This window comes from Aptenodytes patagonicus, chromosome 14, assembly GCF_965638725.1.
Source record: "Aptenodytes patagonicus chromosome 14, bAptPat1.pri.cur, whole genome shotgun sequence".
NCBI lineage: Eukaryota > Metazoa > Chordata > Aves > Sphenisciformes > Spheniscidae > Aptenodytes > Aptenodytes patagonicus.
The window spans coordinates 1,235,872-1,251,439 of record NC_134962.1 but is presented as its reverse complement, the minus strand read 5'-3'; the positions used below and the strand labels follow the sequence as shown (position 1 = coordinate 1,251,439).

Genomic DNA, 15,568 nt, shown 5'->3' with positions numbered 1-15,568 from the left:
GGCCTCGAAGGCGCCGCCGGGCTCGCGGGGAGCCCGGGCCGCGGCGGGCCCGGTGCCCCGGGAGCTCCGGCCTCCGCCCCTGCCGCGCCACGTGGGTGCGGTAGAGCCTGCTGCCGCCGCCGCCGCTTGTCCCCTCGCAGCGGTTCGGGCTTAACGTGTGATTTTTCTTGTGTCCCCGCAGCGCTCCGGGAGCCTGCGGCCGCCCCCCGCGCGCGGTGCTTGCGCCCACGGCGGGGCCGGGAAGGGAAGGCTGCCGCGGGCAGAGCGTCGAGGCGGCGGGGGAGGCAGGTGCGGCACCGTGGGTCGGCCCTCTCGTCGGCAGAGCCCTCCCCCGTTAGCGGAGCCTGCCGTTTGGCTTTCTCGCCGCTACGGGACGTTTTATGCAGGATTTGGGGTAGGTGACGTTGCCCGAAGGGCGCTTTCCCCCAGCAGCGGGGAGCCTGGCTGTGCTGGAAGGGGCGGGTGGCGGAAGCCGCCTTGCCTGGGCCGGGCAGTCAGAGGAGCCGGTCCGGTGAGGAAGAGCCGGCAGCAGGAGGAAGCCAGGCGGGGCTCTGGGAGCGCAGGCAGGCGGCCTGTGCTTGATCGATGGCACCTGCGGCGGGAGAGAGACGGAGGCCCGCTACGTGCTTACTCCAAGCCGCAAGCTAAACGCTCCAGCGATCACATAAGGTACAACCGTGGTACCAGGGCCCGGCTCCGGTGGGCTCCTGCCCGGGCGGCGCGGCCTCCTCTGCTGCCGCCGCTCCCGAGGCCGCCTGGGCCCGGCGGGGTGCAGGCACCGGCCCCGAGCCGAGCCGCGCCGCTCCGCCCGGCCCAGCTCGGGGGACCCGCCTACCGGCAGCCGATAGGCCGCCTCCGAACAACACTCAAAGCGCCGCCTCGCCTGATTGGCCGGTCGCGCCCCGCGCTGTGCCTTGTGGGAGTTGTGGTTTGTTTCCGGCCGCCGTTTGTGGCGCTGTGCGCTCGGGCACTACGTTTCCCGTCGGCCTTTGCGGGCAGGGCCCGGCTCCGCGGGGCGGGGTTTGCTCATCCGGGTCTCTTCGCCTCCTGGCGGCCCGCCCAATCGGCACGCACCGAGGGCGTGTCCTGGGCCGTTGATTGGTTGGTTCGGACCGACGAGCTCTGTTTGAAATCCGCTAACGGCGGCGGGTGGAGGCGCTGCGCAGGGCGGCCGCGGCGCTGAGGTGAGTGGCACCGGCCGCGGGTTACCGGGCGCTCCCACCCCCCAGCCGCGGCGGGGGCTCTCGGCTTCGTCTCACCTTCCCCCTTTCCCTGGCAGACACCGTCCGGTAACGGCGGCCTGGGCCGTAGCTCTCCCCCGTGATCCGGTCGGGTCGTTCCGGCTGTACCCTGGGCTGGGCCGTGGGCCTGCTCCGAGCCCAGGTATCGGTAACGCAGCCCCGGCCCCTCGCAGCACCGCGAGGCTGGAGGGTGCGGCCGGGAAACGGGGGCGGGAAGCGGCTCCGGGCGCTTAGCCCGTCTCCGGGGCCGCTTTTGCCGTGGCCTGACACGGTGCCTGGAGGGCGGCACGGCACCCGGAGCCCACCGTGGCGTGGGCCTAAATCCCCGAGGGCTAACCGCAAACCCCCTCGTGCCCGCGGGGCTGAGGGAGCCGGAGCCTGGGGCCAGCCCGTGGTTGGGCGGCTGGGCCGCGGGAGGCCGGCGGCGGGCGAAGCCGGCGCGGGGAGGGGCTCCCTCCCTTGAGGTGGGTTCTCGGTGCTGAAATAAACCTTACGGTGGGGTGGCCGCCTCGTGAGCGAAATAAAGCTGCGTGCCGAGATGCGGGTGTGCGAACGATCGCGGAACCCGAGGCGGGGGTGCGCGCCCTTCGCGGTGAAGCGTGGCCCAGAGCGCCGTGCCGTGCTAATGCCGGCACGGACCAGGCTGCCCGCTGCGCCCTGTCGTTCGCTGTCCGTTCGCACCGGCTGCTCGCAACCTGCAGTGTGCCTCTTGACTTTGGAGCTAAGAAAAACTGTTATTTCTCAAACCAAATCCCCCTTTCTAGGAAAAGGAGGAAAGAAAACCAGGCGAAACCTGGCTTAAGTAACAGGAAAGGTATTAAGCTAGCTATTTTTATACAGCGCTTTTTTTTAAACTAGAGGACCTTCAACTTATCTAACAATAAGTTGAGGTCATACTGGCTGAAAATAACTTACTTTTCCTTGAATGGCTATTCTTAGAGCGTCCCATCTTCATGTCTTCTAAAACTTGTGGGATCTCATTTATGGAGCATGAGATGTCAGGGCTGTTTATTTTGGGCTGTTGGAAGGGAGGCGGGTCTGGGCCGCCGTTAGCAAAGCCAAGGCCGCTGGGGAGAAAAGCTGCTGCTGCGGCACCTCGCTCCTCCTTTTGCTGTAGACTAATGACGGCAGCTTGGGGTGGTCTGCGGAGCTCCCTGCGTGCTCGTCTCTCGCCTGCGTAGAGTTAAAGGCTTTCTCTCCCAATTTGATTATTACATGAGGGAACAGCAGCATTGCCTCTGTTCTGTACCCAGGACGATGAATTCACTGTTGATTCCGTGCTGCGGAAAAGCACGCTTGAGCTTTGAGTGAGGTGCACTAGGGAGGAAAGAGAAGCTGTAGATCCAGAATTTGTTAGAAGTGTTCACTTAACCCCGCTCAGGGAAAAGCAAGGATGCCAGTGGTTGCTGGCATCGCGCTGAAGGGGTTCACGTGGTGGCTTTGTGGTGGGATAGCTTCCTACGAGGCTGTGGTGACAGGACTGTATCTCTGGAGAGGCAGTTTCCAGCCCCTTGTAATGGTCCAATTTACGTATGAGCCCACGAAAAGCATCTGGGAACTTTGTCTGGATTATCGTCCCTATAAAAGGGAAGGAGAGCTTTGGGTTGCAGGATGATAAAGAAGCTGCCAGGCTGAATTAAGCAAGCTGCCTGGTTAGTGCAGCGTCCTGTGTTTAAACGGCAGTCGGTGTTGAAGGCCCAGCAGAAGGCACTGGAATTACTGCAGCAAATTGCCGTGCAGCTTCCGCGGCCTTGAGGAAGCTTCTCTTGCTTATTCCTGATTGTCCATCTTGGGGTTTGAGGCATGTGGATCAACTGGCTTCAGATTTATCTGCTGATGTAACTCGGAATATCTTTTTTGTGTACCTGGTACTATTTTTTCCCCTTTCCAATCCTGTTAGGATTTAGAGTAAGTAACACCGGTAGCTTATGAAGCTCCAGTGGTGTATTGTGATAAGGTGCGGTCTCAAGTTGACCGGGGGCTTATCTAATTACACTGCAAGGCGGCAAGAAGGAGCAGATCTTCTCTGCACCCTCCTTCCGTCCGTCCCTTGCTGCTCCCCAAACCCAAACTCCCCCGTTCTCTCTCCTTCTGACCTCTTAATTTCTCACCTTGGAACTCTGCTTCCTCTCTCCGATGCAAAGGCTCATACGGCTGGGAGGGTCCTTTGCCCCAGGCAGTGGGTGCTGTTATTGTATTGCCTGATGACCATCAGTCCATGCTGGGCTGCTGCTCTAAAAATAAGAGGCCCTTTTGGTTAGGTTGTAATTGTGAAGCGCTCCCTTGCGACGCGCTTGGTGCCAAGTTTCACATACTGCAGCTAGGCCAATACTGCGTAGGTCTTGTTGGAGTTACTCCTCTCCAGCCTTGTCTGGCCTAAATGTTTTTGGCAAGAAATTAACAACTACATTGAGAAAAAAGATGCTGAGCACATCTGTGATGGAATTGCGTCAGCATTTTAAAGCTAATTTGGATTAGAGTGAGGTGTGAAGTCATTCCGAAATACCTATTGCACTTGCTGTTGGATCAGTCTTATTCTGGGATAGGAATGCTTGTTCCAATTTAGCTTAATCCTTTTTCAAAGCTAACTAATCTAAATCAGGCCAAGGCACTCTTCTGGAACGTGCCAAAGTGTAGTTGCTCAAAAGAAACCTGGTGTACAGAGAAACTCGTCGTCTGTTCCTCTTTGTGGATGTGGTTGTGCTGCTCTGTACAGAAACAGTATGGGGCCGTGGCTGTGCAGCACGTTCAGGTCAGTGAGGGGAGCAGACCTAGAAAGAGAATTAAGGTTTAATTAGGCAGTCACTTTTATCATAGGAATTTGGGCTATTTTTGAAAGCGAGAGGAGGGGATCCTCCTTTCTTGCACCAGCAGCGGTGTGAGCAACTCTCTGCGAACCAGGGGAACGCTGATCCTGCAGAACGGGGGTGAGGGTTCCCCAGCTGGCTCGCTGCGAAGCTCTGCGAACACGAGTGTCGACACGGACGGTGATGGATGTGGGGGAGAGCAGGGTTACGCTGCAGTTATGCAGGATTATGGTGTGCCTGTAACCACGGTCTGGTAAATGCACACAGTGCCTGCTAATTAGGTAACGTCCCTATTAATGAGAAGAAACTTCTGGACCTCGCTTCTGGTGGAAGAGTGCCACAGTGGAGAGAGAGAATTTTGCCTCCTGCTTTTAAAGAAAAGATTGAGATAATGGTGGTTCTGCCATCAAAATCACGATCGGGTGTTTTAAAATGCCTCAAGGGAGCGGGCAGCAGGCTTCAGGCTGTACTTGGCTGAGCCTGTTTCGATTGCAGAAGCATTGCAGTGGGCATATCGGAGTGATAAATTACCGTAACGTTCCTAACCGACGGGAGCTCAGTCCCAAGCTGAGACGATGGGTGGAGGAGCGAGATGCCTTGCAGTGAACTGCTGCTTCACAGTAAATCCTATTCTGCACCGGGCTCGGAGGATACGTAGGGATTTGAAAAGAGGATGCTGTGAGTTCATCTGACTGAAATGGACCCCCTGGAGTTCAGTCACGATAACTTTTACCTCCCCACTGGCTCTTCCAAGAAACTTGGAGTATGAAACTGTGGTGTTGATGCTCTCCCTTTCTTTTCGTGACTATTCGCTTCTCTCTGGGATGGAGGGAGGGGGAGAGAGAAGGGGTCGGTGATGAGAGTGCTAACACTATGAAAGAATACGAACTTTACATGGTAAAAAGCTGGAAACTGCAGCAGCGTAGCTGTGAAACGTGATGCCCGGACCTGCGACGCGGTGGACTGACTGGGGAGGGTGAGGGGAGAATGCAGATGACGCATTTGATTTTTAAAAAAAGTAGATAGTGTTGACAGAAACTCTATCTTGATTAAGGGCGGTAGGAAAGCATTTGATTCCAGCTGTGTCTTGAGCTCTGTTACAGTTGGTTTTGGCTCTGATTCTTCTGTTTGCCTTCTTTGGGTCCTACCCTGACATCTTCACAGTCATGTAGCTGATGCTTCTCTGCTGACATTCTTCCCCTTAACTAGCGCAATTCTGTGCTGGGGAACTGGAGGCTTCTCGGTGCAGCCATCTTTGGGAGGGAGGGCTGATGATTTACTCTTGAACATTTTCTTATTTATGGAGCGTACTATGTGTGGTCTGCCTAGACAGATGGTTTAGGTCTGAGACTTTGTGGATTAAGCATACGCTGCTTTAGAATTGGTTGGACTCATAAAAGCAAAGTTCAGGTGGTTTCCTTAGGGAGTGTTTTATAATACCTCCTCGTGGGCTTTGCCTTGCAGCTGTGCGAGGCATCATGAAAGCATGAAAACACCTTTGCAAAAAGGTTTTCTTACGATTTAAGGGTTCATAACTTTGTTGCTGGCTTTATTCCTGTTCCGTTGAGTTTAATATCACCTGTTGACACAGGGACTCCTCCTGCTGTCAGTGCTCTGCTAATTAACTGCAGGGACTGTTCTTGACAGGGTCACAGTGCTTGGTTTGTTTACAGCCTGGCCAGCATCGGGGTAGTGCTGTGGAATGTGGCAAGGGCCCTACGCTGCCCTTCTTCCTACTTTTTGCCCAGCAACAATACTCTACAGAGCTCTCTTCCTGCTTTGGAAATCAATTTACTCTGTAGAAGAGCATGTTTGTGTCATTAGTTCGTGTTTGTAGCCCTTCAGAGGGAGCAAGGCTGCGCTTTGCAGTGCTCTGGAGTCAGCCTCATCACCAGGCTCTTGCTTTATAAATCTGTGTCCTGGTAAGGGTCAGAACTCTTTGCTGCCTGTGGTGAGGGAGGGAAGGGCAAATCAGTCACTCTGGAAAAGCTCTTTACTTTACTTCCTTTTAAAAAATACAGTTCCAGCACCTACAGGTACAAAGAAAACCTTCAAAATTTGATCTTTTTGTTAGCTTTGAACCTGCAAAGGTCAACAGTGGTAAAAATTCCTTAGCTTTGCCAGTCAGCAGTAGAATAACAAACTGCGTTGCTTATGAGGCATTCTGTCTGAAGGCTGTGAATTGCAAGACAGGAAAATGTACCAAAGACTGTCCCGGCATCTATCTCTAGAAACCAGCAGAGGAAGAAAGGTGGAGAATGATTTAGCTGACACCTGCGTTGGGGTTTGGTATAACAGGTGACCAGTGCTTGTTGTCTAAAGGACTGTAGCAGTGCAAGCGGAGGACTTGCGGGGACAGCGTGAAGGTGAAGATGTCTCACCCAGAATCTCGCTATTCCTTTGATGTCCCAAACCCTTGCATCAACTTTGCGACTCTGAGCGATGATGATGTAGACAATGCAGACTCCTGGTTTGGTAAGCTGCTTCCAACTCCTTGATTTGTTTTCTCTTTCGATGAGGGCTTGGCATGATCCTTGTTTTGGGCCTGGCTTCTGTGCCAGCGCGTTAGTCATGTTGTTAGCTGCATCACTCATCATGCATGGTTTTGTTTGTTTTTGTTTTCTATTTAAACTTTGATTGTCATCTGTAAATTGACAGATCGCTTTGTTAACATCATAATGATATTCTGAGGTACTGTTAAAAATTCCTAACATGGTATGTATAGTGAAAGTCTCTCTTTCCTCACAGACCAAAAAAACAATCTGGAGAATGTCCCTCCTGTGGAAAATCTGGCAAAGGTCTCACAGAACAGCCCTGCTTTTTCAAAGTCTGATACTATTCTGTCTTCTGTCACATCACAAGGAATAACAATGAGTAAGCTGGCCACGGTATGGGGGGGGAGAGAATAAATTTTATCCGCTTCTCACTGGCAAAATGAAAAGGCCTCAGTCTGGCTTTTGTGGGACCATCTTCATGTACTGTTGTCTAACAAGGTCTCATGCGGTTTCACTTTAGAATTCCTCTCTGTGTGTGTATATATGTATATATATGAGCTGACATTTGTCATTGTTCTCAGGTGAAAGCTGTAATGAAGAAGATGGTGAAGCAGAATGTGTGCAGGCCAATGTGGTTCCTCAGAATATTGTTGGATCCCTGACAAGCTGGAGGGCTGCTGCTCCTGCTGAGGCCTCTCAAAGGTGAAATACTTGTATTCAGTTTGCGCGAAGATTGATGACGGTGTAACTAAGCAGGTCCTTGCTCTCAGGATCTGCAGTTCTAGCTGTTCTGGGGTCATCCTATGGGTCTGAAGTTCTCCGGCACAGAGATGGTGTATTGGGACAGCTGATCTGCTTGCTAAGCTGGAGGGACAATCTCTAGGGGTGGAAAAGTAACGCAGTGTCTCACATACTTGTCAAATGAGACTCGGTAGCACTAAGAGCTTCTGGAATGCGAGGACATCTGAAACTGAAGTGGCTTATAAAGTTTCTTTGTTTATATCTGCCTGAGTTGGGCAGAACTCGTTCTTGATATGAATGCAAGGGGCTCTGTATGCTCATATATACCAAAGAATATTAAGTTTATGGATTGTTAAACTTGAATAATTCATGCTGCATTTGGATTGTTGTGTTAAACACACAATTTGCATAGGGGGTATGTTGGAGCTAGGTGATGCACTGACGTAAAAAGTGTTATACAGATCGTGTGTCTTCTCAGACCCGTGGGGAAAGCTAACCTCCATTTTCTGTTCTACTCTAGAGCGGGTAGAAGACAGACTACAAAGCAAAGAAAAACACAGCGATGCAAACAACCAGCTAGAATCAAAGCGGGGAGAAATGCTAATGCCTTGGTTAATAAGGAAGAGGTTCCACCCCTGAAAAAAATGAGAATGTACGTCATCAAAGTCCTTCTGTTTGGGGCTGGGAAGGGGGATACCACTGTTTCTTTGGAAAGGATTTCCACATGGCTGAGGGGGTTCTCACAGGAAGGTTAGGGGGAGGTGACCGAAACCTGATTCCTGATACTGGTTTCACAAACAAGAAGAAATGGCTGTAAGACCTGAAGGAAATGCTCTATTTGGAGATAGAGATGTGAATGAAGTAAGCTTGGGTTTCTTAAGCTTCTTACTCCATACCCAGAGTCTGTCAGCTAGCTTTAAATTTGGCTCAACTTGTCCATCAGGAAGTCATCGGGCAGTCATAAGCTATGAAAGAGTCACAGCTAAAATATTTCTCAAATTAGCTTAACTGCTAAGATATCGTATGGTGATAAGCTTGAGGTCAGGAATTTGAAGTGCGATCTTTCAAACGCTGCCATACCTGGATGAACTACAGTACACCTACCTCCTCAAGAAAAGCCTAAGTTCCAAAAACTCAGTAATTCATCTTCCCTTCTACAGCTGTAGATCAGCAGGGAAAACTGGACCATCTACACCTGGGCCCGTGGTGAGGTAAGGCTGGTCTGGCATTAGAACTCACCAGGTGTTGGGATGTTACGCATGGTGGTGAGAGCTGCAGGTGATCTTTCATTTAGAGCACAGTTAACTTGAGTGGTTTGCCATAATGACTTGCTACCTTAGTTCTAGCAGCGGAGAGAAGCTGACGGAAGTATCCACGAAGAGAGAGCCCCTGCAGAATCCTGACCTCTCCCCAGGGAGAGGGAAAAGCAAGCTGACCATGCCCTCCACGCCAACAGTGTTAAAGTACGTAGCTTTCTTGTGACTTGTCTTTGCTAATCACAGTTGATTTAGGTGACAGCCCTGGCTAGAGTATTTTCAAGTTCAACTTAGCATGTGATGGTATCACATTTAGTAAACACCAGATCAAGACAACAATATTAGGATGAAGTGTACTTCACCAACTGAACCTGTGCAAAGGAAAGCTTTTGCTTTTAATTTGAGGGAAAAATTGTTCTTGCTGATGGATGAAGTGTGCATACAGCAAACGTGTATGCAGGATAGCAGTTAGCTGCAAGCTTTCTTGAGCAAACAAAATCCAAACAGATCTTTTCTAAGGAGTATAGTTTTATAATGAGTGATGCTCCTGCAGTGAAGTCGGAGATAAGCATGTTCCTTTGCGCTAACATCGTGCTAATAACCAGTGAAGCAGGAAGGCATAGCTCAATCTTCAATGTGCTTCTGCAGGAGGACCAATCTTTCTGGCAAGCTGAAGAGTACAGAGAAGCTGGAGCTGGAAAAGATGCAGCAGTTGCAGCGGGAGGTTATGGAGCTGCGGAAGAAGAATGAGGAGTCTCTGAAAGCAGCTATTGCTGGAGCAGGTGGGCTCTAGCTGAATTGCAAATTGAAGCTGTACTGGGCTCAGCTGGAGAGCGCTGCATAGAGCTGTACAAGTACCTTTAAAAACAAACATTCCAGACTTTGTAATAAGTATTAGGATTAGGTGGCTTTTAATGTAGTTCAGCCCCTAAACTGCCTGGAAACAGGTTTGTTTGGTTTTTGTCATGTTTTGAAAGGTTATAGATGAGTTCTCCAAAAACTGTTCAAGTTTATTAGGAAGTAAATGCCTTCTCCACCCCCCCACTCCCGCAAATCCTCCCTGCGCCCCCCACCACCCAAGGCTTCCAGACCTTACATGCTCTCTTTCTTTAGGACAACCTGTGAAGAGAACTGTTGGTCAAGTAACAAAGCCAATTGACTTCCACTTCTGCACAGAGAACAGAATTAAACATGTGGAAAGCCAGCCTGAGAACGAGTACAAGGAACTGGATTTTGCAGCAGTACTGAGAAAGCATCATCCTCCTCCAGTGAGAACCAGAATATTGCCAGCAGTCAGCTGATTAATTCTTGACCTCACCTTCTTTCTGCTTTTGCAACACACGTGCTGCTGGTAACCCGCAAAAAGGGTTACCATAGGAGAGGCAAGCGTTGTGCAAACGTAACTGTTAGCTCACTGCGTTGCCACAAGACTCTAAAGGACCCTTTTCAAAAGGGCCCTTTAATGTCATATCTTCTGGTCATTACACTTTGTGCTTTAATCTTCCACTTCATACAGTTTCCAAATATGACCAGCTTGACAATTAAGACTTATGTCTAATGTTAAGTGTTGTTATCTTTTTCAATAAGGGGAAGGGACAGATACTGTGAATCAGTGGGGAAAGGAAATGTCATCGAAGCATCCTGTGTTAAAGGGCCATAATGACTGTAGTTTTTCTTGTCTCCAGGGGCAAATGCCGAAGGGACCCACTATGCCCAAACCTTTCAATCTGTCCCAGGGAAACAAAAGAAAACTCGAAGAAACCACATCAGAATATGTGCCCCTTGCTGAGCAGGTAGAAGCATTCCAAAAACGCACACCCTCTCGTTACCATTTGAGGAGCAGGAAATCTGGTGAAGGTGAGCAGTCCTGGCTATGTCCAGCCAGGAGGCTGTCCACAGAGATGGTGGTAGAGCAAGAACGATGCTTTGACTACTCTACTGAGCGTCTGTTGCAGGCCTTGCCACTAACTGCTAGTCTCTGTGACTTGAATTTATAGGCCCAGTTCCAGGAAAGTTGGTGAAGGCTCGGCTTACAAACCCTAAAACACCAGTGCTTCTAACAAAGCAGCGCTTCAGGCCTGCCACCTGCAAAACTACAGCGGAGTTAGAAGCAGAGGAAATGGAGAAAATTCAACAGTAAGTAAAGGTTTACTCTAGTCCTCCAAGAGAGAATTTTACCACACTGGAAATATCTTTCAGATGCCAAAATATCACTTCTCAGGAATACCCTTTATGCATAAAAGAATGAGTAGCATAAAAACACTGAGATTCTTTCAGCTTGTCAATAATCCTATGGCTCTAATTGCAGGGATGTGAAAAGTAGCCAATTCATTTTGAAGAAGGTGTTCTTAGGAGAGCTGATCTTGGGTTGAGTACAGCTTATGATTAGTTAAGCAAACCCAGTATAGCAGTACAGCCTGCGTATACGTCAGAACTCTTCTGTAGACAGTTTTTAGATTTCCAAGAAAGCAATCCGTAAGGTTTTCCTTAATGTCTTGCTGTTTCAAAAGCAAAGGAGGAGTTGCTAACTAGAGCTGTGCACTGTGTAGCGTGTGTGTGGCACAACTGCTTCTGTACCTGACTGTTGCTCTTTTATGCTGAGAGAGAAGCCGTTTGCTAGAAGCTGCATCTTGCCGGGTACAATATGTGGTGACTATCTCCGTCTTTCCTGCGTAGGTACAAATTCAAAGCACAAGAACTTGATTACAAAATCTTTGAGGGTGGACCACTCCTGCCCAAGAAACCCCCTGTGAAGGAACTCACACAACCCGTTGGCTTTGAGTTGGAAATAGAAAAAAGGATTCAGGAGCGTGAGAGTAAGAAACAGCAGGAGCGTGAGAGTAAGCAACAGCAGGAGGAAGAGCACTTTGAATTCCATTCCAGGCCATGTCCAAGGAAAATCCTGGAGGACGTTGTGGTAAGAAGTCTAGTAATACCCAGACCTGGGAATTAGGACTGAGGTGGCAATTAGCTTCAAAATGTCCGTAGCTGTGTTGTATTATGTATTTAATAACATTCAGTAAACACTGTCTGTCATTAGGCAAGGACCGCAATGGGTGCGTACTGTGCTATGTCAGGTTGTTTCTCTGTAGCGCTTTTTCTTGGCGCTTGGGTAACTCCTTACTGGCTCTTCTGAACAGGGCGTTCCAGAGAAGAAAGTGCTTCCTGTCACAGTCCCCAAGTCTCCAGTCTTCACCTTGAAAAGCAGAACCCGAATGCCTGGCAGGGGTGAAGAAAAGGTAACTGTTGTGAACGGGCTGTAGTCAAGCCTTCTGGTCCCACCACGGTGACTGCCTTGGCCAGCCCGCTGTACCTCTGCCAGTTGGGTGTGATGGTCTGGTTCGGTTAGCCCCTTCCCTCCTGTTAGGCAGTTCCTCCCATGGTCATCTTTCTCTGTGCTGTTCCCTTCTAACGATCTAGTTGCTGCTACTCGTTTTACAGAAACTAAATTCTCATACAAAATGAAATAATTCAATTTAAACACAAGGGCACTGACTAGGGTTTCTGAGATGTTGCTGCTATGAATGAGGAAGGTAAACTGCTTAGATTTCTAAAGGACGTTGCCTTTCGCTATTCTGTTATTGAGAAGGGCAGATATTGCACGTGACCTTTCTTCTCCCCGCAGTCACTCTAGATCCCTGGAGGTGGGGAGCAGGATTCAGAATGCATCATGTCCTTCTTCCTTTCCCTCTTGTGAAGAGGGCGTTAAAGAATTACGGTCTAATTTGGATGAGTACTAGAACTTGATAGCGGTTTGGAAAGAGGAAGAACTTGCCTGTGGTTCAGGATACCTGTAAACTGGTGCTTTTTGGATTCCTAATTTTTGCAGTGTCCAGAGTGTTTGCTTGACGCTGTTGTGACCCTTATTAAAGGAACTCTAGTATTCATGGCTTTGTTTGGCAGGAGCTGTAGTCTTTCTACGAAAATCAAAAATCTGGTGCTGTGTCAGATCCTAACACTAATATCCCTTTAGGAACAAGAGGTGGTCCCTGTGATCAAAGCTAACCATATGCCACATTATGGAGTGCCCTTCAAACCTAAAATGCCAGAGCAGAGGCATGTGGAAGTTTGCCCCTTCTCTTTCGATGCCCGTGACAGAGAGAGGCAAATACAAAAAGAGAAAAAAATAGAAGAATTGCAGAAGGAAGAGGTAAGAACTAAAAGCTGCCTTGGATTCCATGCCTTAAGTAAAAAGGGTGTGGCAGGACTTGCCTCTTGCTGTTGGCTGTTAAACTTCCAAAGCTTCATGCCTTTGAGGAAGGGGCAAGAAATATTTCAAGTTGTTTCTTTCAGGTGCCAAAGTTCAAAGCGCTACCTCTGCCTTACTTTGACCACATTAAGCTGCCAGAAAAGAAGGTAAAAAACCCAACTCAGCCTGAACCGTTCAATCTGCAGGTTGATGAACGGGGAGCTGCCAAGCTGCAGAGCTGGAAACAGCAGGTAGGATGAAAAGAATAACAGGTATGACCAGACTTAAAGCAGCTAGTGGAGTTGTGATTGACTTCAGGGAGTGTCCTGCTTGAGTTGAATCAGGATCTGAGTTTGAGCAAAGAATTATTCCGTCCTTGGCATGAGACTTGTGCTATGGGTTAAGGATTGGTGGATTGGGTTTTTCTTCTCCCTTTATGGTAAGTGGTGGGATTTACCATGCTGCATGAACACCTGTGGGGTATTTTCTAAGCAGCAACTATGTGCAGCTGGATCCCTTTGCTGACCATCTCTGTGCTTGGGGATTTATTGATGTATAAATAATATACTGCTTTTCTCATGTGAAATCTGCAGTGGACACCTGAAATTTTCTTCAGGCTATTTTTGGCAAAAGTAACTGGCAGGCAACAAGTGACACAACTTTTTGGCTTTAATATAATTTTCTACGCAAATGACTTGATCTAAGTCAAACTGGCTTTTCCAGTGTTAGGAATGCTGAAGTCTGGGAGATGGTCTTTTTGTTATGACTGGCGCTTGATGGCCTTTCTTCTCTTGCAGCTTAAAGAAGACATGAAAAGGCAGAAAGATGCGGCATGTTTTAAAGCTCGTCCCAACACCGTGATGTACCAGGAGCCTTTTGTGCCTAAAAAGGAAAATAAGTTGTTGTCAGGTAGAGTTACAAGTACTTGCTACGCAGGCTTGGCTGATAACTCAGAACTGATGCAATTAAATGATGTTTAGACTGGCTGTTGCCTCTTCTTTATCAGTGCAGCCAGTAGTTCTGTGCGCTTAATCAACTAATTTCCTAACAGCTTGTGTCCCCAGGGAGTGGGAGAGTTTCCTCTCCACTGCCCCCCTGTCCTGCACTAACATGGCAGCTGTATTTAACAGCTACGCCGCAATTGGCGGATGATTGATGTGTGCTAGCTTGGGATAAGGGTAAATAGTATGCGAGGAGCTCCCTGTAGAGACAGCTGGCAGTTCTGCAGCAGCTGTCAGTCTCTTCCTCCCATTTCTAATGAGATTAAGGCATCTACAAGCTTAGGGTAGACTAAACTTTGTAGGGTATAGAACCTGCCGAAAACTTGCTTGTACTAACAATTGTGTGCTTGCTCCCTCCTGTGAGAACACCCGTGACGGGGTAATGTCTGCACTAACACCGCTCATGTTTGGGCGTAAGGTTTTATCTTCTCCTGAAGCCTGGAGGTATCTACTAACTACCCTTGCAAGTGAAGCGCTCCAGAGGGAGGCTTCCATTTGACATTAGTATTGTTCTGCTTTACCTGACTGTCTTTGCACCAATGTTATCTCCTCTACTTCTAAACTTAGAGAGCCTTTCTGGTTCCATAGTTCCTGAAAGTTTTGAGCTGGCAACAGAAAAAAGAGCTAAAGAGCGGCAAGAATTCGAAAAACGATTGGCAGACATAGAAGCCATAAGGGAGAGACATCAAGAGCAGGTCAGGCAGCGACAAGAGGAGCGTGAAAAGGAGGAAGTTGCTAAGCTAAGGCAAGAACTGGTAAGTGAGTTATTTCTGAACAGGGGCTGTAAAGTAACCCAAAAGGATGTGTGAATGCACTAAATGAGCTAATGTCAATGTCGAGCTGCAGTAAGACTGTCTTTTCAAGTTTCCCTGTTGCAAGCTGACTCCTCATTAACTTTACAACTGGCCTTAAAAAAAAAAAAAAGGCAGCTCTGCTGAGGTGGCTGATTTTTGGAGCTGTACACGCGTAGTCGTTGGAGCAGAATGATCTCTGTAGAATCCACAACCTCAAAGAGTGCCTTGCATGTTCCTGGTGGCTCACTCCAGGGCCCTAGGTGGTGTGGTAGTCTTGTAGACGGACGCCTGCCTTCATCCCACCGCTGGCTTGCCTGCAAGTTTCAGCTTCACATAATTGCAACCATTTACTTCATTTTGTCCTTGATTTTTTTTTTTTACAGGTTCACAAGGCAAACCCAATACGCAAATACCGCAGCGTAGAAGTGAAGCCCAGTGATCAGCCACTGACTATACCGAAGTCTCCCAGCTTCTCGGATAGATTCCGGTGCTGATATGCAACCACTTGATAGTAGGAGGGAGATCCCATCCTTCTCTAATCTCTTGATAGGCAGAGAGGGAACAGTTGTTTTTACGTGACTGCTCAGTCTCAGCTCTACACTTGGTTCCATTATTGTTATATTGAGTAGTTTAACCACCTGAGGCAGGTGGCTGAGGCACGGCATACAGGCAGTGCCATACAGTCTCCACGGCCTCGCTTCACATCTAGACTTCTTGTTCTCTAAAAACTAAACCAGGTTTTGATATTGTATACAAATATTTTATAATGGAACTAAATAAAAATTCCTAATCTGATCGCTGTCTCTTGCTAGTGGGCTGAATCCCTTTCCTGCAGAAGAGTTTTTGGTAAAGGGCACTCGGTGAACACACAGGGGGGTGTGCATCTGGAAGAGCCCGCTTGTCTTTGTACATCTAAGTGTTGGTTTCAAGTGTCTGTTTCTTAGGCTTTTAGTATATATTAAGCTTGAGGTTGTGTAATGTGGCTTCTGCAAGCTGGCATATTGCAGGTCTGACCTTTCTTGTTGATGTTTAGATGAGTGCTAA

The 15,568-nt window shown here is 48.9% G+C and overlaps 1 protein-coding gene across 9 annotated transcripts; it reads left to right on the top strand.

Moving 5' to 3' along the window:
• The first annotated feature begins 57 nt into the window (after nucleotides 1–57).
• TPX2 (TPX2 microtubule nucleation factor) lies at nucleotides 58–15,319 on the top strand. 9 transcript variants are annotated; one of them, XM_076352455.1, is made up of 18 exons: nucleotides 58–394; nucleotides 6,371–6,523; nucleotides 6,797–6,922; nucleotides 7,125–7,245; nucleotides 7,805–7,936; nucleotides 8,445–8,495; nucleotides 8,625–8,747; nucleotides 9,189–9,322; nucleotides 9,654–9,808; nucleotides 10,226–10,397; nucleotides 10,538–10,676; nucleotides 11,217–11,457; nucleotides 11,681–11,779; nucleotides 12,514–12,690; nucleotides 12,834–12,980; nucleotides 13,527–13,638; nucleotides 14,298–14,485; nucleotides 14,908–15,319. In XM_076352455.1, exons 2-18 carry the CDS (start codon nucleotides 6,421–6,423, stop codon nucleotides 15,016–15,018), a joined length of 2,331 nt encoding a protein of 776 aa, XP_076208570.1. In that variant the 5' UTR covers nucleotides 58–394; nucleotides 6,371–6,420; the 3' UTR covers nucleotides 15,019–15,319. The 9 variants fall into 9 exon arrangements, with proteins under 9 accessions (XP_076208570.1, XP_076208573.1, XP_076208572.1 ...); XM_076352458.1 differs by lacking the exon at nucleotides 58–394 and adding an exon at nucleotides 406–669; XM_076352457.1 differs by lacking the exon at nucleotides 58–394 and adding an exon at nucleotides 1,160–1,184.
• The last annotated feature ends 249 nt before the right edge of the window (nucleotides 15,320–15,568 follow it).